We start from the raw sequence: 22713 nt of genomic DNA, 5'->3' as shown, positions 1-22713 counted from the left end.
CAGCTTTTTAAGTTGTCAAAGCTTGCACATTATTTATCTGAAATTATTGTTCCATTGCTAGGCCATACTTTGGGGTATGTTAGCAAAATCAGGTATTAATAAATAAAAGAAAAGAGAAATCTGAGCGAGTAATGGCATTAGTTTGATTTGGTGGTGTGAGAATTGCCGTTATTCTCAGGGCATCCATCTATATCTATATTCTATGTGGTAGATGGCAGATTTACTCCATTACTGGAAGTGCCAAAAAAAAAAAAAAGTGAAGTGAAGCGACAAGTGGACATCCAACCCAACCAGAGGAAAGTTATGGAGTTTAAGTTGGTGCAACCATGATTGGTATTTAAAAGTTGTAGGGAATTGAAGTGGGAGACCACCTCACCTATTTCTTAGTGTGGTGTCAAGTGATCTGTTTTTTTAGTTTTAGCCCCTCTCCAGTCTCCACTCCAGGGAAGGGGACCTTTTGCAATTGCAATTTGCAAATACCCCTTTCATCTCATCTCGTAGGACCATACCTATACTATTGTACTGTACTGTATGTATGTATGTCTGTATCTATCCATATTTATCATTTCAAGCTTAAACATAGCTGCTGAGGTAAGCTGTTAATCCAGAAGCAGTCACCACTCACCATCTTAGGGGCTAATACAGCATGTTATATTAACAACATATGTTAATTCTTAAGCATTTTTTCATTAAAATGACGGATTTGTCCAATTTTAATAGCTAGATAATTATATGTCAATTAGGGTAAAATATTTTGTAGTTTGATAACATCACTGTTCTTGTCATGAAGAATCAAGAATGTCTCATATTTGAGTCTCATTCATTGAACATATGCTACAGATAGATTCGAGTGTACTCAAAACAAAAACAAAATCAAGTATAGAGTCCATCTTTCTGCTACCGACTTCACGACAAATTATTGTGTGGGCCACGCACGAAGTATATTGGATTGTGGTTCACACAATAAGCGGTTTCCCTGCGTCTTTTACTTCATCAATTACTATGATTTCCGTTTGTCATGTCTGCTTCGTATTCTTCTTGTTTAACTGTGGCCTAAAGCTAAGAGGATGATGACACAAACTTGTCCGTCTTCATTGTTGTTCACGTACTATACTTAGCTGCTGCTCTCTTACTTATTCACTTTTTGTCGTGTCTTTCATCAGTTTTTATTTTATGGCTTTAAAATATATATAATGATGATGTTGAAATTAGCACACATTAAAGTTAATACCTCCGATCCCAATCTTACAAGTACTGGAATTTTCGCCATGGCTAGCGTCTCCTTTCCTCTTGCTGGAAAACATAAACAGGGTCCATGGTTTGAAGTTGAAGGATCTGAAGATTATGATTCTTTCTTCTCCTGCTTGTATGGCCTCAGTCCCCAGGACAGCAGGGCCGATTCAAAGATTGATGATGATCAAAACCAGACCATCCAAGTTTCACAGCCGGCTGAGAAATCTGTGCAGAATGAACAACAACCAACTCCATTTTCTTTGGCATGTGTGGAGGTCTTGAAAACTTATGACAAGTTGTTCAATAAACCAACAGATGAGGGGGTAAACCACAATAAATATAATGCATCCTCCTGTAGTAAATTGTCAGTAAATGAGGTATTGAAGCTTGGCGGAGAAAGGTACATCCAGTACATCACTCAAAGGACAGATGGGTTTTCCACGTTTATGCACCCTTACGCCTCTGCTCTCTCAGCTCTTTCAGCCCACGAAACCCGGGACGTGGAGCTTGTGCACCTTCTTCTTGCAGCAGCAGAGGATGTGAGTCGCCGCCAATATGACGTGGCAGCCAACCTCATCTCTCGTTGCATGTGGACGGCTTCTCATTCCGGCAATCCTGTCCAGAGACTCGTCTTCTACTTTGCTGAAGCTCTGAAAGAGAGGATAGACAGGGAAACAACGGGAAGATTATTCAGTGCCGCCAGGTACCATTACCGAGAATGTATGGGATTGACTACTACCCCTGCAACCTTGGCCTGTCACCAAGGACTTCCTTTTAGCCAAGTTATGCAATTTGCAGGAATTCAAGCCATCATCGAAAATGTCAACACTACTAAGATCCACCTGCTTGATTTCAATATCCGGAGTGGGATACAATGGACGATCCTGATGCAAGCTCTGGCAGAAGAACATCACGACCGCCCAATACAGCTCATCAAGATAACTGCAGTTGGAGTCGCAGATCAGCACAAATTGGAGGAATGCGGCAAGAGATTGGAGAGCTTTGCCAGGTCCTTGAATCTCCCATTTGCTTTCCATCTAGTCTTCTTATCGGACTTGAAAGATTTCAGGGAAGATTTAGTCCATTTAGAAGCAGATGAATCCGTGGCTGTATACGCAAACACTGTGTTCAGGACAATGATCGGGAGGCCCGATTGTTTGGACAGTTTGATTTTAGCAATCAGAAAGCTCAAACCAGTGGTAATGGTAGTTGCTGAAGTAGAAGCAAATCATAATTCCCCTTCCTTTATCACTCGATTTATCGAGGCACTTTTCTTCTACGGTGCATTCTTTGACTGCTTTGAAGATTGCATGGAGAGGAAGGATCCGTGTAGAAGGACTATCGAGGGAATTCATTTTGGGGAAGGCATCATCAACATAGTTGCAGCCGAGGGGGAGGAGCGCTTCACTAGAAATGTAAAGATTGATGTGTGGAGAGCTTTCTTTGCTAGGTTGGGAATGCTGGAAATTAAACTGAGTGAGTGTTCTATGTATCAGGCAAAGTTGATTCTGAAGCAGTTTGAACATGGGAGCTCCTGCAATCTTTACAGTAATGGGAATGGCCTTATTGTTGGATGGAAGGGAACACCAATCCATTCTGTTACCTGTTGGAAGTTCAACTCTCATGATGATTATTAAGTTTCCAGAATGCATATTATTGAGATTAATCAGTACAAGAAACAATAACAATGACAGAAAAGGATAAAACCAATGTATTTATAGGCATATGGCCCAAGCCTTGTACCACAACACATATGATGCTTTAGCTTATACCTTAATCTAATATGTCTACCTTCTGTCACTTTGATTTCCAAGAAATTGTGTGTAGAAAATATTATTATTCCATAATTAACTAATTGCATTGATGATCATATATCTGCCCCCTCCCCAAGATTTCATTTTTCTTTCTTTGTACATTGTTGTCAAAGGCATTATTGTACTAACATCTTTGTCCTTTACTTCAAGCAAGACAAAACTCAGCCTGCATTGATAGTTTAGTTTCTTGTTCAAGGCTTGGCTTGGATGATTAAGAACGTCCAAAGACTAATTCACTCCTCTAGATTAGATTGAAAATGAATTGGATGATTTGTTTCCTTCCCAAATTCTTGATCAAGTCCAAACAGAGGGAGGTTACATAAACCCTTAGCTTGCTGAATTTTTCAAGGAATATAACATCAGAATAGAATAGATTATATGATGGATTGTTGAAAAGTAAGCATGGCTTGGTATTGTGTAATGAATCTACTGTAATATTTAGAGGTCATTGTAAATCCTCCAAATCCTTGTTCAATTTTCAAGTTGAAGAATTCCAATTCCTTCCAGACACGATAAATTAAAGAAAAAGAAAAGCTTTGTGTGGGGCCCATTGCAGAAGGTTCTGCTGACTCAATTCCTAGTCTCAACACAACACGACTTTGCTTCTCTCTCTCTCTCTCTCACTCACTTATACGGCAACTGTTTGTAATCTCTCTTCTCTTGATAGGAGTAGAAGGTAGGAGGACCTCCCTTCTCGGTCTCTTGCTATACTTAAGAAGCTCATCGTCAGCTGGAGAACACAGCCATGTCCTCCAATTCATCCGATTCTTCTCCCAAATCCAGAGTCAGTTTTTCTTCATGCTTTTGATCAAACTCGTTTTTCCACTACGTTGATCACCGCTACCTATGCTTCCAATTAAAATCCATATGTTATTCCTGATTTCCTGTTATTGTCCTCATCATTTAGGATGGTGCGATGGCATCTTTCTTCATTTTCGTGATTATGACCCTTAGTTTTTATTAGCTCTAGCCTTGAGTATTTCTGTTACTTGTGGATTAATCATAAAACTTTGAGCTTGCTTCGGTACGGGATATTTAGGGTTTCCTTCTCGATGATGACTGAGAGACAAGAAATAATAAACTTTGCCCGAAACAGGGCAATGAACAGGACCCAAATCTAAAATTTTGATATGTTCAAATGTAAAAGACCTTGCTTTGTGACTAAAAAATGATTCTTTTTCTCTGCTTATCTATAATTCAATTCAATAGTGGCATGGTTATCATGTAATGACTATTGATTGAATGCAATGTCCAATGAATGCATTGATTACCCTTTTTGCTCATTATTGATTAATGAATATTATCTCTATCTTATTTTACTATTGTGAATGTAGTGGATTCACTGCATGCATGAAGAACAAGGAATGCATTGATTATCGTTTGCTTTTTTTCTCAATTTACAGAAATCCTCTGGAGAACACAGCAACGATACTGTGAGAGCATTGATGCTCAGAATAAATCAATTGAAGAAGCAGATTCAGTCTGAGAGAAGTCTTTCAGTAAAAGTACTTGTTATTTACTTCCTTCTTGTTTGAAGCTACTCTTCTCTCTTTTGTTCCATTTGCTGTTTGCTTTTATCCATTCGGGTTCTATAGCAATTGGGTGAGTCCGGTTTCTTTAATAGGCAAATGTTGAGGAGAACAAAGAGAGGCTTGAAACTCATCTTTCCCAACTTGTAGTGCTGACTGCATCCAGAACTGATGCTTCAACTTTTGAGAACGAGAACAATGGGCTGGGTAAAATGCTTTCCTCAAGAATTGAAAATCCCCTCTGCAAAGTTAGTGGACTTATCCAGGAATCAGGAGAGAGAGACTGTGCTAGTGGTCAAGAAGTAGTAACCGTGACAACTGCCAAGCTTCCATTTGTTGACAAGTTACCCCCATATACCACTTGGATTTTCTTAGACAGGTACTAGAGCAATCATAGTTTTATGTTATACTTGGTTTTGTTTTTAATTTGTAATTTCATGCTTCATACTGATTACTTATCAAAAAATAAAAATAATAATATCATGCCTCATTTATTTTATTACCTTTCTCAGTAAGAGCTAAGTTTTTCAAGGAAATGGACTGGAACATGTTAATTTCAAAAGAACATGAGCATGCATATCTCAAGGAGAATGAAACTTTGGGGAACAGAAAATGGGAAACAAAATTGCTATAAGTTATGCAGCTAAGCCAATAACCCATATGTGGCTTAATATTAATTAAAGATCCATGGAAGTTTAAATTGGAGACAGAGCTGCAAGCCTGTGACTATGGCAAATAGCATGCTGTTGATTTAGGATAGCATATTTGTTATTGCATAGCTGGCTGAAGTTTAGTTTCAGATAGTTTAGAGAAAATACAGAATTCAAATTCAATAGCCTCAAAAAGATTGTGCAGTTGCTGCACATTTCGTCTCTTTCTCTTTCTCTTTCATAGTTTCATCTGTGAGCCTGATAGGTATGGTTAAAGGACACTGATTGGCAAGGGGAGTTGGGCTGAAGTTGAGTAGTTCACTCATTTTAATAATAATAGAACACAAGTCATGCTTGTTGCATCATGCTTTTTCTACAAAGCTCGGGAGGTCACAATCTTCTGTATATTGTGGCCAGAGGTGCAGGTGTATACTTAATGGATTTATTTATACTTCCACAATAAAATGAGACTCTAAAGCATTTTTCACTAAGCACAGAAATCAGAGAATGGCTGAAGACCAATCGGTGGTTGGAAGGCGGCGTATTTACTATGATCAACATGGAAGTGAGGCACTTATTTGCAGTGACAGTGAGGAAGAGAATGCAGAAACAGAGGAAAAGAAGCATGATTTCTCTGAAGGAGAAGACAGAATTCTATGGTAGTTGGATTTTGATATTTAGATCATTTTGAAGTGAAATATGTAGTTTTACTATTATCTTGTAGAAAAATAGTGTTACCAGTATAATATGTGAATATCTGGGATCTGTCTACTAAATAGATCTTTTGTTATTTGTTGTTGGATTCTTATTGGATATATATTTGTTGTTCTCAGCTTTATATCAGTTAGTGATAGATTTTTAGAGTTACAAGACGGAAGGATGAAACTAAGCTCAATGGCTGAACTTTCGTATTATACAATAAAACACAGTTTTGGTCATAAAACAAATTTATAGTATCTAATTTGAGGAGCATTTCATGATAATCTGCGTTGATTTATCAAACTATGTTGCTTGTTCAATGTGAGAATATTTGTGCTTGGATTTCCTGTAAAACTTTCACCTTGGAATTTTATAGGGGCAAGCTTTTTAATTTTTAAATTTTTATTTCAACTTTTTGCTGCTTTTTTTTTTTTTTTGCTTTTATTTCTGCTGCTGGTCTCTAGTCTTTAGCATTATTTTCTGCTTATGCTGGATTGGGATTTTGTAGGATGGTTTCACAAGAGTTTGGGTTAAGTGAAAAGGTCCTTAACATCTTGACACAATTTATTGGGGGCTCCACTTCTGGAATCCAGGTAATCTGAGTGAGTTGCTTCTCAACATGGATTTCTCTTAGCCCTCTTGGGCTTTTGTTTGACTTCTCAAAGTGGAAGTCAATATCTGTACTTTCTAAGAACTATATATGCACCCCTCTTGTTTATCTGCTCCATGTTATTGTGACACTCAGGACCGCTGCAGTATACTTGAAGGAAAATATACTGAAACAGAGCAAAATTTAAAAGATTTTGGGGAAAAAGGATCTGAAAGGAACCTACTCCTTGAGAAAAGTCTTAGCACTGCCTTGGATTCTTTTGATAATCTTTTCTGTCGTCGTTGTTTGGTATGTCATAGAAGTGCAGTATCAAATTTGTTACTGCATGAACTACTATATATTCAGTATAAATTGCCCAACTGCTTATAACTTCTATTTGGCATCCAGGTGTTTGACTGCCGTCTACATGGTTGTTCTCAAGTTCTCATTGATGCTGTATGTGGGTCCCTCTTCCACATCTTATTTGTAAAATTTTTTGGTTTTTTCATTTAACAAGTCTGAAAAATATTTCACCTGCCAGAGTGAGAAGCAGTCATACTCTCCTGACAATGAAGCTCGCGGCAAACCTTGCAGTGACCAGTGCTATCTTCAGGTTTGGCTTATTGTTATTATTCATGTATGCTATTCAATGTAACAAGATTTTTTTATTTTTTATTTTTTTAAAATTCTAATGGAAAAAGTGGAACTGTCTTGCTGTGGTTGGGAAATTTCTCTACCTACAAATTCTAAGAAGAGAGATTGAAATGTGAGTGGAATGTTTTGGAACAGAAGGGTGTTATGAAGTACTGCCTAGAGGAAATGGCCTAGGAATGCTAGTGATGCAATGTATCTTAATTGGCTCTTCCTGAGCAACTGCTTTTACTTCACTCCACTGCACAGTCTACTTTATTGACATAGTTTTGCAACTCTTCATGGGGGAATACCTCTCTCTGTTCTTTTTAGTTAAAAGCTTCCAAAGACCTGCATGGAGATCAAGCCACAGATCTACCGGGTGGATCTGAAAGCAAGATTTTAGAAGAACCTAGGAGTTTGGTCTGTCTCAATACCAGAGAGCAAGGTAGAAGTGAAAATCGTGATTCTTTTAATGAATGCGAGTTGCCTTCCCTTTCTCCCCCCTCAGGATATTTTCATGTCTATTTTCTTGTCTGTGTATGAAAGTTTAAGGTTGCCACCTGATCATTGACTCAGGTGTCTACTTGTCATATTAGGTGAACATACTGACAGCAATTTGAAGCGTAAAGCATTAGAACCCACATACATAATTCCAGAAAATGAGAAACTGGTTTCTGATGAACTTCAAGATTCTTGCAATAAGAAACTAAAGTTGTCAGTTCCTAGTGTTGTTAGCCTGCCTGCAGAATGTGTATCTGATATAAATGAGCCGAAGGTGATCACTGATGATGTTGATGAGTCACATAAGCATTCGTCAGAGTCTAGTTGTCTTCTAAGTATTTCTGGAGACAATACTGAGGCCAATGAGAGAATTGAAGAAGCAGCAACTGATGGCACTCCTAACAGGAATCCAAGTTCCAGTTTTAGAAGAATACTTGGTAAAGGCTTGCTTGGGATCTCTGACTGGAAACCACTTGAGAAAGAATTATATTTGAAGGGTGTTGAGATATTTGGCAGAAACAGGCAAGTGTTCTGAATTGTCATTCATTCATCTTTTTCCTTGGATTTGGCTAAAAACAGTATATTTTGTGCTTTCTAATAGCTCCAGCATTTTAAGAAAATAATTAAATCAAAATGGAATTACTTGCCTCATTGACAATAGCTCAGCTGAATAGTTTACAATATTCTTTCGTTTTAGTTATCATGTCTGTTATTTGGGCTTCAGACTCCAGCATGGACTCAATTAATTTAAATAGTAGTTTCTTAATAGTATTTTGCCTTTATTGAAGTTTGATATGTTTGAAATCATGCAGTTTGATAACTTTCCAAATAATAATTTTAAAAAATCATGTAGTTGAGTTAAGCATAATTATTATGGTTTGCAGCTGCCTCATAGCCAGGAACTTACTCCCTGGCTTGAAAACTTGTATCGAAGTATCAAGTTACATGTGCAATGATGGAGCAGCAACACACCATGGATCATCTGGCATTTCATGCTTCTTTCCTGGAGACAACGGGAAAGCTCTAATGGATCGAATGGTTTGTGATCTTCTCTTTCTGCTCCCTCTTTTTACGGTCAAGGCAAGTCTTTTAGCTTAGTAAAATTTAAAACCACTTAAATATATATATATATATATATATATATATATATATATTGGTTAGGTGTCAGATATGCCAGGTAGATCTCGTTTGCTTCGTAGAAGAGGGAGAACTCGGAAGCTCAAGTATTCATCAAAGTCTGCTGGTCATCCATCAATGTGGAGAAGAATTGCAGATGGGAAAAATCAGTCCTGTAAACAATATACTCCATGTGGATGCCAATTTATGTGTGGAAAGCAATGCCCTTGTTTACAGAATAGTACTTGCTGTGAAAAATATTGTGGGTATGTTTAGCATACATACTTGTTGCTCATTTAGCTTTACACTCTTCTTGTTTGTTTAATGAAGCCTTACCTAGTGTGTTTTACTTAAGAGAGAGAGAGAGGGAGTGTGCATTATTCATGTAGTGGACATTTCAGGTGTTCAAAAAGCTGTAAAAATCGGTTCCGTGGGTGCCACTGTGCAAAGAGTCAATGCAGAAGTCGGCAATGCCCATGCTTTGCTGCTGGACGAGAATGTGATCCAGATGTTTGCCGAAATTGTTGGGTTAGGTAATGAATGACAATAGAAGACAGATAAAAAAGAGAATGGATGTAGTAGTCCCACTGTTGAGTGTTGATCATCATTTCTCTTGTACATTGGTGATTAATATTTTTTTCGGTTTTGAATGTGCAGCTGTGGGGATGCTTCACTGGGTGAACCTCCTAGACAAGGAGATGGTCAATGTGGTAACATGAGGCTGCTTCTGAGGCAGCAACAACGGGTGACTCATACATACATACATACATACATGTGAGATGTTTGGTTTACATATATTTCTTTGACTATCTTCATCCTTTTTGTTCTAAATCTTGACACAGATCCTCTTGGCAAAATCTGATGTAGCTGGATGGGGTGCCTTTCTGAAGGTACACAACCCTTTCTCAACTCACTTTGCCACTCCCTTGTCGTCTGTTTAAGTAATATGTTACATTAAAAAATTGCTGTAGAATCCTGTCAACAAAAATGATTACCTGGGGGAATATACGGGTGAGTTGATCTCACATCGAGAAGCGGATAAGCGTGGGAAAATCTATGACCGGGCAAATTCCTCCTTCCTTTTCGACTTGAATGACCAGGTTACTATAGAGTTGATAAAAATCACTGGATAAAGTAATGTATTCAGGTTAAAAATATATTATTAAGTTTGTGGGTTGATGCAGTTCGTGCTTGATGCATACCGCAAAGGAGATAAGCTGAAATTTGCAAATCACTCGTCGAATCCAAATTGTTATGCCAAGGTTGGTTCATTGAGTCTGTTGTGATATTTAAAAAAATGTTGAAATGATCATAGCTGGGCTGAGTGGAGGATGGTTTATATATGTATGTATAGGTAATGCTGGTAGCGGGTGATCACCGGGTTGGCATATTTGCAAAGGACCGTATTGAAGCAAGTGAGGAGCTTTTCTACGATTACCGCTATGGCCCTGATCAAGCGCCTATATGGGCACGTAAACCTGAGGACTTGAAAAGAGATGATTCTCCAGTGCCCCAAGGTCGACCAAAGAAGCACCACTCTCATTGAAACCATATACGGAGTATTTATTTATTTATTTATAGTTGCATTTAATGGGACACTCACTACTGTATGTTGTTTTTATTACAAGCAAGTCCCACTTTTTTTTTCTTTAAAAAAATGTTGTAATATTCTTATTTTTATTATATTTAGATAAGCAATAATAAAGTGTAAACAAACTACATGAGCCCAGCTCAAGTTCATAGGAATAATACGAAGAAGAAGATTGGCAATTATGTTAAACACTTGGTTTTACCGTGTCAAATAATCGCAACGTTAACTAGCTTGGTTGGCGTGAGTAATAGGAAACTCTTATATTTTAAGAGAGGTCAAAAGTTTTAATCCTCTCTCTCCTTAATTGAGGAGAGTTTGAACCTCCTTTTGTATGAAAAAATCAATCTGGTTAACATTTTGTCCCGTAATTGGGTCGCAAGGGGGAGATTAAACATTGACTGCAACGTGGACGTCTACAATAAGTAGATAAACGATAAGAAATGTGTGACCAGAAATGAAAGATATATGCGCAACTCACGGATTATAAATAGTGAACGGATGCAACATTGCTGCAAATAATATCTACTCATCAGGTCAGTGCTAGAGATTAGAGAACCTCATCGCGCTACCTAGCTATCCAATCCCCTACTAGCATTAGCAGATCGAGTTGCCAACAAGCATGGCAACCATATCTGGGATCAGCAGCAGCAACATCACAAGCCGCAGAGTGTTGGGCAAGGCATCAGACTCGCAAAACGGGCAAGCTCCATGCCGCCTAAACAACCCCCTTTGGCTTTGGAAGAGGCCCAAACAATTCCGCCCAGTGGCTGCCGCACCTGATAAACTCTCAGATAAAGTAGCGGAGAGCGTGAAAAATGCAGAGCAAACATGCGCGGAGGACCCAGCTAGCGGAGAGTGCGTGGCAGCTTGGGATGAGGTGGAGGAGCTCAGCGCTGCTGCAAGCCACGCCAGGGACAGGCAAAAGGCTAACTCAGATCCTTTGGAGAATTACTGCAAGGATAACCCCGAGACCGACGAGTGCCGCACCTATGATAATTAATTAAATTAGATCCCCCCTTCCCTATTGCTTGCTTTCCACTTTTATCTGTTGCGTTGCGTTGCGTTGCTGGAATGCTGGCTGGATAGATATACCCTTCCTTATTATGAACTACTACTACTACTTGATCTATCCTTGAATAATTGTTACTCCATATCGTATGATTTCTCATGGGTGTGATTTCAGTTGTTCTTCCATTTGTGGCTTCTCATCGTTATTCCAAATACTTGGAACTTCTCTATGCCTAATTAGTATTGTATTTTGTTACCATTAAAGAAAAAACCATACTATATTTTGCACAACAATATGTAATACTCCAAATAAACACTAGTTTCAACTTCCAAATAAAACTAGCGTACATTAAATTCACAACAGATCTGCATAGGTGATCACAAGCCATAATTGATACAAGAACTCTGATGGTCCAAGAAAACAAGAGCTATGCACAACATAAAACACCTAGACTGGAACATCACACCAGTAGACATCTTAAAGGTAATACTAAGACACAAAAGCATAATGACAATGAAAGACTCGACAGTCTGAAAACCATGAACCACAAAAAAAGAATGACAAAGAGCTGCCTAGGCAGGGCAGAATGGTTGATAACAACATTAGAAGCACAAGATTTCAAAACTGGAGCATATCAGCGGATGCAGCAATGGGTAGAGTTGGGCAAGGCAGCTGCCATGGCTCAAGCAAAACGTCTGGAATTTCAGGGATATCCACCACAGTCCCATTGACCTCTGCCACCAATAGAAGAAGGGAATTCATCGACTGCAAACGATCCGCCAGTTCTGCATATTGGGCCCTGAGAACATCATTCTCAGCAGAAAGCCTGGCAAGCCCATCAGAGAGAGTTTCAATTTGCTGCTTACTAATACTCTGCTCATTCTCCAGCAGAGTCCTCTGGCTACATAATTCCTCAACATGCTGTTGCTTCCTCATCCGTGACCTCCTGGCAGATTCACGGTTTGATATCATCCTCTTCCTTTTCTTTTCATCATACATTGCATATCGCTGATCCAGATCAGAGGATGAACCTGAACTCGCTGGCTGTTGCACAGAAGACATTCCTTTGTCTCTTGTGTAGTCCCAAATCAAGACAAATTTTATTTCAAAACAGGAGTGATTAAAGGTTTGAGAGAAATTATGAAGCCTGGCTCAGAAGTCTAACCAATAAGTTTGAGAATGGAAATTAGGATTTTGCAGATAGCAGAATGGAAGGCAGGAACACTAATGAGGGGGCAGTTCATGAAAACACATAGAACCAGTAAAGAAAGACAACAGAGAAAGAGTGGAGGACACGGATTCGACGCATTCGAAAAGATTTCATATAGGAAACATGGAAAATTATTTGTAAAATTCTAAATCCCCAATTCAGAAATCAAGCTGGTTTATCTAAGGTAAACTCTAGGCTGGTTTATATTCAATCAGGATGGCGGGAGCAGACTTCAACGATTAGATCTGCACATCAGTAAAAAAACACAAGATAAATCAGCAACATCAACAATAAAATCGATCAGCAACATCAAAACTAATATAAATCAGCAACATCAAATTTGATATCAATAAGCAACTCCAAAATCAAATATATCAGAGATATCAAAATTGCAGAAATCAGGTGCATCAAAATTAAGCTTATCAGCGACATCAAAATCAAGTATGTGACTATGTGGGCAACATCAAATCAAAACTAAAGAAAAAAAAATCAGCAGCATCACAATTAAATAAATCGGCAACATCTAATTAAACTAAATGAGCAAAAATAAAATTAAATAAAACAGCAAAAAAAAAACTCAAAATTAAATAAAAATAAAACTAAAACAGAAACCCTAGAAAGGCAGAAAAAAAAAAAAGAAGATAAAAAGAAGAGAAAAAGTCTCACCTTAGCAGTAGAGGCCGCCAATGAAACAAACGAAGGAAGGGTTGGATAGAGGGTGAGAGAGGGTATTTATAGGTGAAAGTGGAGGGGATTTCTGTATAGAGTTGGTGGGTGGGTGGCATTTCTTTATCTAAATTACGGTCTACGGATTTAAGAAACATTATTTAATTATGGCGTAATTAAATTAAAGAGTGAGGTAAATATACCATAAATCATTCGTTGATTTTACTAAAATCATTTTATTATTGGACGTGTGGAGAAAATTTCCAAAGTATTTTAGGGGGTGTTTAGTAAATTGTTGTTAGCTGATTGAATTAGTGAGTTTGACTAGTTGATAACATTAGATAATTTTATAGAAAAGTGTTTGGTCAATTAACTATTCGTTAATAGTTGATTATATGTAAAATGACTTTCTCATATAAAAAAGCTGGTCAAAAACAGCTTTTTGAATTTTAACATTTTAGAGCAATAGATGATTACAAAAAGCTAATTAATCAAACATTCATATTGATTGTTTAACAAAGTCAAACAGCTAATAATAATGAAATAAGGTAAAATTAACTGATAAGCTAACTATGTTATTAAACATCGTCTTAGCCTAGTGTGTTTACAAGTTTTTTGCAATGTATTTTTGAAAAAAAAAAAAGAAGAAGATATTTTTCCTTTACTTTTTTTGGAACACACAAAATTATTTATTAGATAGTATTTATCCTATACTTAATATTTTTCGGCCTAAAAAAATCTTCTTTATTTTAATTGATATTTATATTACTCCGTTTTATATTAGCAGTATCTAACCCAACGGGGTAGCTCAAGTCGCAAGTGAGCTCTCTTTATGGGGAGGAATTTCGGGAGAACCCGGGTTCAATTCCCAGAAGTGACGATTCCCCTTGGGCAAGCTCCTGTGCCGCGAACGTGGGGTCGTTAAACGGACGGAGAGAAAGACCCTGTAAATTTACCAAAAAAATCGTGTAAATTTACCAAAAAAATCTATATGGTAATTAGTGCCGCTGCCCATTGATTCATTCCAAATTGCGCGCCGGTGCCTAATGATGATTGATGACAAGCCCATTGATTCATTCCAAATTGCGCGCCGGTGCCTAATGATGATTGATGACAATTGACAGCTAAGGCGTAAAAGGGCATTGCTTATGTGGGAGGAATCTTCCTTGGAATCTTCTTTTGGCCAATCTGTAATTTTCTAAAACAACGTGTCGGATTCAAGTAGTAACGCGGGTATGCAAGTTTATTTAAGAGTAATCCTGTTGTTTTTTCTTGGTACATTGACTCTAGGTTGCGGTCAAACAGCTGGTTTAGAAATGACAATGGAGCGGGACGGAGATGGAGATTTCCTACACCTGCATTTTTACCCCACTTTTTGTACATGCACTTGCACTTGTACATGTAATTAAAGTTTTATCCCATCCTCGTCTCCACGGAAATTTACGAGTGTGGTAATACTTAACCTACAAGTCTACAACTTTAATTATTAATATCATATTCAAACCTAATAAAAATTTTATAACTACAATTTAATTATAGTATGAATTCTTTTTATAAGTTTGAACATATTATACGTATACATATTTGATGGGGAAATGCCTTGGACCGTACCCCACTCTATGTGATCGGTATTTTCACCTAGTCCCCGTTTCTCGACATGGACCGATCTCTAACGGATCCATCTGACCCGAATACGCGACAAGAATAGTCACAAGAACTCCTTAGTTAGTTATCGTGCTTGGGACTCAATAACCGACCTCGTATGGTCGAAAGGACTACCTCGAGCCCATAGCCTTCACGGTTCAAGGAATTAACCTAAACTAATCATCTCACCAAATCACATCCCAATAATGCAATGGTCAGGAATCTCAGCACATGTGGACCAATTGAGATTGCTCCATTCGAGGCTGGTGCATGTAGGATGAGTGGCTAACATGCTGAGTTCCCGACATGTGTCACCTTCACCCTCTATATAAGGCGCATTTAATGCTTTGCAAGGGGACTTTTGGATTTTCTCACTGACAATACATCTTAGCTTGGGAACGTCCGACCCACTGTCTAAGTTACTCGAGCTCATACACCTATTTCGTTGATTATACATAAGCGTATTTAGAGACACCATTGTATTTACTATATCAATATCAATGCAATAACTTTAAAAAAAAGATTGATTTAATTTGTAATATCTTGATTATAATAATATTATATTTTTCATTATCAATTATTAATTTTATCATTTTTTGTCCTTCAATTTAATCAAATTGACTAAATTCATTTAAAATTTACATAATCACACCAAAATTTCACATTTTTTTATAAATGTGAGGGCATTTTCAATTATGTTGGATTAAATTTATTCAACTTGAAAAGATCAATAACAAAAATGGTCACATAGATAGTTGTTGAATAAAAGTGAAAATGTAACTATTAAAAGAATCTTGTGTTTTTAATATTGATGGGTTCATTAAATTTAGTTCCAAATTAACATGGCTTGCAATGTTCGCAAGAGCACGGGGTAGACCTGCGACGTTCTATAAGCTAGTAAGCACGGCGGTCCTCTTTGTTGAGCTGCCCGGCCGTAGGAAGTTCATCATTATCGCATGATTACTTTTCAAAGTGGTTCAAAGCCAAGTCGTTAGCCACTATTACATCTCAACAATGCGAGATGTTCTTATAGCAGAATGTAGTGTCCTGATTTGGTGTTCTCGTGCAAATCGTCAGGGACAACGGACGATAGTTGAAAGTCAATCCTTTGCAAAACTTTCTGACAGTGATTGGAACTAGGTCGGTCTAGGCATATGTCGCATATCCTTAGGGAACGACCAAGTCGAAAATGCAAACCAAACAATCTTAGAAGGCTTGAAGAAAAATTGCATTCAGTTGGTCGAAGTTGGGCCAAGGAACTATTTTACATCCTGTGGGCATATCGAACCACCCCTCGATAAGCTATAAAGGAAACCTCAGTCGCTCTGGTCTATAGAGCAAAAGCGAGGCTCCTGGTTGAAGCATAGATCTCGACTTACAGGGAAAAAGACTATTGTGAAGAGGACAATGAATGGCTCATGGCCATCGACCTTGACTGCGTAGAAGAAAGACGGAAGTTAGCAGCCCGTAGAGTGGCTGAGTATAAAAAGAACGTGAAAACCTACCATGAGACTCGGGTCTGACCAAAGCACTTTCAGGTTAGGGACTACGCCCTAAGGATGCGAGAAACCAATCCACCTCAAGAAAGCGGGAAATTAGCCTAGAGTTGGGAAGGTCCTTACGTGGTCTTAGTAGTCATGCGACCTATCACCTACAAGTTGGAAATCACTACTGGACGCTCGGTGGATCGGATATGGAATTTCGAACACCTAGTTCAATTTCACCATTAGCCTTTGGCTTTGTTGTAAAGTTGTCCGAGAGTTAGTTGGTAGTTCTGTGAGCCCGATCAACGAACGTTGTATTTCTGATTTAAGAGTTTCTCATAATTTTAATTCGAGTATTACCTTGATGTAAGCCGCTTAGAAAAAGTTCCTTGTTATGTATAATTGGTTATGGAAGCTGGTTGATCCGAGAAGAGCGAGCGAGGGGAAGACCCATAAAACATTCCGAAATCGAGTAGCCCGATCATGAACCCTTCATTTTGATCTCTAGATTAGCCTCGGTCACAAGACCGTTTAGCCTGACCATGGGCTCCTAACTTTGATCTTTAGATCAACTTCGGTCATAAGACCGCTTAGCCCGACCATGGGCCATTTAGTTTGATCTCAGGATTAGCTCCGGACACTAGGCGGGGTAACTCAATGGGTCCTTCGTTTTGATCTCAAGATTAGCTTTAGTCACAAGGCTAGTTAGCCCGACCATTGGCCCTTCATTTTGATCTCAGGATCAGCTCCGGTCACAAGGCCAGCTAGCCCGACCATAGACTCTCTATTTTGATCTCAAGATCATCTTCGGTCACAAAGCCGACTAGCTCGATCATGAGCCATTCCTTTTGATCTCAAGATTAGCTTCAGTCACAAAATTGAGTAGCCCGACCAAGGAACCTTAAGGGATAACATCCTTAGTTTAGGTTTCTAGATCCGTTACGGTCAAAAGACCGGCACGACCGACCCTGGGCCCTTTAGGAGAAGCGTTCTCAAGTTTGATCGCAAGATCAGCCAGCGCAGCCACAAGATCAGTTCACTTGATCATGGCGGGATAGTCGGTGAACCTGAGTATATGCCCTTGTAACTACGAAATATAACTACGAATAACAAAAAGGAAGAAAGAGCTAAGTCAAAATTAAAGTCAACAATCGCACTCGGCGTAGTCAGGGCCGAGCTCCTAGAGTTCAAAAGTACTCCCTCTGTCCCATTTTATGTGTCTTACTTTCCTTTTTAATTTGTCCCAAAATATTGTCCTCTTTCTAAAATTAAACATCACCATCATTCTACTTTTCCCACTTTACCCTAATGACTTTTCATTTCTTTATTACTTTTATTTTCAAAAGTGAAAAAAGTTGGGGGCATAATTGGAAAGCACATCACATTTACTTTAATTTCTTAAAAAACGTGCAAAAAGTAAATGAGACATCCATTTCGGGACGGAGGGAGTAATAAGTTACTCGACATAGGGGGGTCGGGCTAGCCATGATTGCGGTTCGGTTCTAGTTCGGTTTCACGGTTCCTTGGTTACACAAATCGGTGGTTCCGTCGGGCTCCCCATACAATTTGGATTTACTCGTTGGGGGAGCTATTTCTTCATCTGTATCGGCTATTGGGGGGTTGCGTCGGCAGAGGTTGGCTCAGTATACAGGGTAGGCTCGAGATCGGCAACCATGTCAGACAAGACGCCCATAATGACGAAAAGGTTGTCGTCATCGAGAGACCTTGCCAAAACAACTCCGACTTCTTGGTTCATGGCTTGGGGACCGATTGGCAAAAGCCTATTTCCCGTTAGTCCAAACGAGGTCCTCACCGACCTTGGGATGATTGGTTCGACATAGGCAGCCTTAGAGGTACCGGTCCTTTACCTCCCAAGGTAACCTTGGGTTGGGGGCTGTCGGGAGGCTGAATAACCACTGGTGAAACCTTTGTCAAGCCCCATACTTGCAAACCAAACAATAAGTCAGCCATCGATTGAGGAAACCAAACGGTTACACCTGGGATTATCTCAAAAAAGTTTACCAAGCACTAGAACTCCGAACCTTCGATGGTCGGTCACTCGGTCCCGCCGTAGGGGGCGGGACCGCAACATTCACCGTGTTTGGCTCAGGCGTATACTTTGTTTCTAGGTCATATATCAGGTCTTAAAGGTTGGTCGCCATGTACTCCTCTGGTGAGCGGAAAATGCGATAGTCATAGAACTGGGAGGAAATCTTTACCGCTGCTAAGGTTAAGGCACGAGTCTTGGTCGGATAGGTGTGCTTGGTAAATTGAGACGGCCACAACTAGGAAATTGGCAGGCGCCAAGCGTATTTGAATGATAAGATTCAATCCTTCCACCCTTTATTGTTGTCCGGGAGGTGGGTTATGCTATAGTGATGTCCCCGGGATTGTATGATAAGGAACCCATCCACGTGCTTGGGTGCGAGAGCCTAGAGGAAAAGACGAAGCGAAAAAAGCTCGATCGAGCATGAGAAACCGTGTTGAGCGTAGATTTGAGGAAAGCAAGCAAGAATCCGGTGGGCGTTTGGGCTGATTTGCCTAAGCAAAAACCTCATAATATTTGAGAAAGGAGAGGAGGAAGGGTGGGAAAGGAAAACTCAGGGGGGCTTTAAGGGAGTCAAGATGGATCCCAATCCAATCATCTTGATGTCGCTCTATGACGTTGCCTTGGCTTCGTTGGGTGTCAAAATCAACCCTATCGGTTAAGAGGGAAGAGATCTCTTCAACCTCAACATGGGTAAGAAGAGGAAGATGCTGCTCAACGGCATCGCTGTTCAAAAATTTGTGCTTCCCGCTCGCAAGAGTATGAGCACGGATTTGGGGAGGGCCGCCACGGGAAGCAGTGTCTGCACCGGTTATGGTGGCCCGGAAAGAGGTAGGAATGGAAGAATAAAAGGGAGAGAGAGAAACACGGGGGTCGCCGTCTCGGCCGGAAGGCCCCGCTTCTTGATTGATCTCGGGTGGTGTTGAGGGGCGCTTGTCGACCTGATCTCCAGTAGCTCAGGATGGCCCAACTCGGTCATCGGTATACCCCTCAATCTCCCAAATGGTTGAGTTGTTAGTGTAGACTGTAAAATACCCAATCTCGACCATGTCGTCATAGTCCCTGTCCGAGACGTTCTGGCTGTCAAAGTCAGACATTCCTTCTCCTTGAAGGTAAGGGAAGACGGTTTTAGAGGGATGGATTGCAATAGCTCAACGCACCGAGTAATTGCGTAAATTAAAACCAAATGTGAAAGCTCGGGAAATCATTCTTATCGCTGAACTGAGAACGAAACCGTTAGCTTCGTGAAGTATGGTAGCTTAGGAGGCTCCGAGTGTGCAGTTGAAGGAATACGCAAATGGGACCCTCTGTAAACGCTCTACTTATAGAGGAGGGATAGGGGAGAAAAGTGTGTCTAGCCTACGACACGAACGGTGATGCGTGACCCGCCCATGAGCTCGCGCGACACATGATCAATCCCCGGCCCGGGACAAGAGCTCCTCCTAGTTTCCGATTAGGTTTTATAGCCAGACCCTTTCCTCTATGAACCGTCGTTGGTCCTGGGCTAGGGGGACTACTTGATAGAAATTATCCCTATACCGACCCAATCATGTACTTGGTCGGCATAGGATTCGGGGCTTAAAGTGAGCACGATCTGACCCGTATCGACCTAAACCAAGCAGCTCCCCGAGCTTACTCTTGTGTTATAAAATTTTGTACATTAAAAATATGAATTTTGTATCTAGAATAGATTAGTAGATGTGTAGAGATATGAGAAACGGATAAACGGTAGAATTCGTTTAAATCTAAAGATCAAAATGAAATCATTTCTAGGTGGACCCGGGATATAAATTACCTTATTTCTCATGACATATTCCAGTAATCCAGTTGATATTAAAAATATAAACATAAGGATTGTTATAATTCATGATTTTAATAATAAAAATACTGAGTAATAACTGTATTATATTGGTTCAACTGAGTTCGCTATAATCTGTTTTCTAAGGCGTGAATCCTATTATTTCTCATTGCAAATATTGATTTATTCCAGTAAAGTAATCCAGTTGAGATTAAAACAAGTATTTAAATAAACAATTCTTTTTCTTATTTCAAAGAAAAAATTAATCTGTAAAGACGGATCTAGCCCTAAACCTCAGAGTACAAAACAAACGCCCTGCCCCTGCGAGAGTGTTGACGTTTGGACAGTGCATTCGCCTTTTAACTATATACAGGGCAAAATCGTACATTCAATAAGTATTTTTATTTTCTTTTATTTTCAGTACCCAAAAAAAAAATCCAAAACCACATCGCCCTGCCACCGAAGTTCTCGCGGTTCCTGTTTCCGGTACGGCAGCGACTCCCAAAACAGGAATTTGCGCCTTTGCCACATCAGCACGCTTTAAACAGCGCCATCGTCCCACCGCCGGCGGTCTTTCAGAATTCGGCAACCTTACCACGGTGCCCCTGACCTTCGAGCCCACACGAAAGCTAATAAAAGTGCAAAATCAGCTGTATTTGAAAACGCCAAACTTACCCTATTTGTCTTCTAAGCAACCCTCGCTGTAAGCTCAGTGATTTGCTATTCTTTTCATCTTTTGTCGTCGTTGTCCTCTTAACGCAATGCCTTGCATATCATTTGCTACTCAGCATGAGCTACAACTAAGATTCATTTGATTTTTTAGTAAAATAACATTGGGATGCATACTGATGATTGAAAATTTTACCTCTCATTGCTCTTGATTCCGTTCCTTAATGTCTGAATTTAGTGATTTTATAGCTCTCTTGCAATAGATCTTGTGTAGTTTTATTCAGTTCTGTTTTCTGTGTCTGCTTTTTTATTGTGTTTATGAGATAATTTACATTCAAATTTATATGGAATGATATATGCATTTATTAACATTTGTTTTTTTGTTGATCCAATTCCTCTGTCTAAATCTTCTCTGTGGTCAAGGATTTAGATTGGGGATTCAATATGCTCTTTTTTTCTTCTTTTTTTTTTCTTTTTTTTTTTTTGTTTCAGTCACCAGAAAAAGGAATGGTTGTTTTCCTGTAATATATGTTTGTTCCACATTGATAGTATTTGGATGGAGTTATTGATATTTTCCACTAGTGTAATTTAATTCGACATTGGAGTAGTGAGATGGAACATTCAAATGTCTGTGCATCATTTAATTACTTTCTCAGTCCCCGTTTTTGTTGTTCCCCAAGGCTTAAACAAAAGGAAAACTAGTAATTATTGTTAAATACGGAGTAAGAGTTTTTAGCATGCTCTGTTTGTAGAAATTCATTCATTGTATTGGGCTCAAGCAAGAGCAGTGCTAAGTTAAGTGTGTATTTTTCTTTTGTTTGTGAGAATACAGAAATGGTGCTATGCATTGCCTACCTGCCTTGCTTCTCTTCCCTTTATATTTGGTTCTTGGCTTTGTCATTACTACTTTTTACTCTCAAAGCTAGTGAATAGATTAAATTATCTAGGCCATCGCTGGATATTTGTGTGTTCATGCAACTATAGCAGAAAAGGGAAAGAAGTCAAAGAGCGTTGGGGAGTCTGATTGTATAAATTGGTTAACAGTTTAGGTTTAATTATCTTTACCTCCATTTTTAAATAAAATACATTTGAAAAGGAAACCTTATGAGAATATATATATATATATATATATATATATATATATATATATATATATATATTTCCCCCAATTTCTGGTACAATAAACCTCAAACTCTTTATATATATGATAAAAGACTAGATTTGTTAGCAGCTAGTTTTCTTGAATAAAAATCCTAATAAATTGTTTTATATTTATTTAACATACCATCTATTTTCAGATGCATATGTTAAGGGATGCTGATATGCTGCCTAGGTTGTAAATTAAAGGATGGATTTTGGTAAATGCACATCTATTACTGGGGCACTATCTTTAAATATGGCACCAAGCTTCCTGAATCGGATGCATACAAAAACTCAATTTGAAGAACAAGACAGAGCTTTGGAGCACACCTCAATGGAGGCTGTTGATGTTGACTGTAGAGAAATATATTTTCTAATTATGCATTTTTTATCATCTGGGCCATGCCAGAAAGCTTTTGGGCAACTACATGATGAACTCTTGGAACATGAGCTTCTACCGAGGAGATATCATGCTTGGTATTCAAGAAGCAGCGTACTTGGTGGGACTAATGATGATGGAGAATCTTTACCTCTAAATTATGATAACCTTGTTGAAAGGTATGGCTCAATATTTTAGTGTATTTTAGTGAATACATGTTTCAGCTGATTGAATTCAGGGAAAACTCATAAAAGGCATAGACTTTCCTTCCCCCCCCCCCCCCCCCCCCCCCCCCCCCCCCCCCCCCGCCCC

General features: G+C 39.1%; 5 protein-coding genes across 5 annotated transcripts in view; 4 read left to right on the top strand and 1 right to left on the bottom strand.

Annotated features, from left to right (window-relative positions):
• Positions 1–1268: 1268 nt before the first annotated feature.
• LOC116004145 (DELLA protein RGL1-like) lies at positions 1269–2870 on the top strand. The gene has a single exon (XM_031244074.1). The coding sequence runs from the start codon at positions 1269–1271 to the stop codon at positions 2868–2870; it is 1602 nt and encodes a 533-aa protein (XP_031099934.1).
• A 791-nt stretch (positions 2871–3661) lies between these two features.
• Positions 3662–10544, top strand: LOC116004606 (histone-lysine N-methyltransferase EZA1). Its single transcript, XM_031244721.1, has 18 exons — positions 3662–3831; positions 4451–4552; positions 4672–4955; positions 5724–5885; positions 6434–6518; positions 6671–6823; positions 6923–6970; positions 7056–7127; positions 7478–7592; positions 7744–8170; positions 8533–8686; positions 8810–9030; positions 9166–9297; positions 9422–9509; positions 9607–9654; positions 9736–9864; positions 9949–10026; positions 10119–10544. The coding sequence occupies exons 1-18, from the start codon at positions 3793–3795 to the stop codon at positions 10308–10310; spliced, it is 2529 nt and encodes an 842-aa protein (XP_031100581.1). The 5' UTR covers positions 3662–3792; the 3' UTR covers positions 10311–10544.
• A 323-nt stretch (positions 10545–10867) lies between these two features.
• Positions 10868–11549, top strand: LOC116004562 (calvin cycle protein CP12-1, chloroplastic-like). Its single transcript, XM_031244666.1, has one exon. The coding sequence runs from the start codon at positions 10975–10977 to the stop codon at positions 11353–11355; it is 381 nt and encodes a 126-aa protein (XP_031100526.1). The 5' UTR covers positions 10868–10974; the 3' UTR covers positions 11356–11549.
• Positions 11550–11683: 134 nt separating this feature from the next.
• On the bottom strand, positions 11684–13325 carry LOC116004561 (bZIP transcription factor 53). The gene is made up of 2 exons (XM_031244665.1): positions 13241–13325; positions 11684–12819 (listed from the first exon to the last, which is right to left on the bottom strand). Exon 2 carries the CDS (start codon positions 12424–12426, stop codon positions 11983–11985), a length of 444 nt encoding a protein of 147 aa, XP_031100525.1. The 5' UTR covers positions 12427–12819; positions 13241–13325; the 3' UTR covers positions 11684–11982.
• Positions 13326–20648: 7323 nt separating this feature from the next.
• LOC116005239 (PH-interacting protein) overlaps positions 20649–22713 on the top strand; it is a 13841-nt gene continuing 11776 nt past the window's right edge. The window contains exons 1-2 of the mRNA XM_031245504.1: positions 20649–20916; positions 22181–22580. Of these exons, the coding sequence (XP_031101364.1) occupies positions 22231–22580 (350 nt within the window). The 5' untranslated portion in view covers positions 20649–20916; positions 22181–22230. The remainder of the gene's footprint in view (positions 20917–22180; positions 22581–22713) is intronic.

The sequence above is a fragment of the Ipomoea triloba genome, chromosome 14, assembly GCF_003576645.1.
Source record: "Ipomoea triloba cultivar NCNSP0323 chromosome 14, ASM357664v1".
In the NCBI taxonomy this organism is placed as follows: Eukaryota; Viridiplantae; Streptophyta; class Magnoliopsida; order Solanales; family Convolvulaceae; genus Ipomoea; species Ipomoea triloba.
The sequence above is the reverse complement of the archived record's forward strand: the minus strand, read 5'-3'. Positions and strand labels throughout refer to the sequence as shown.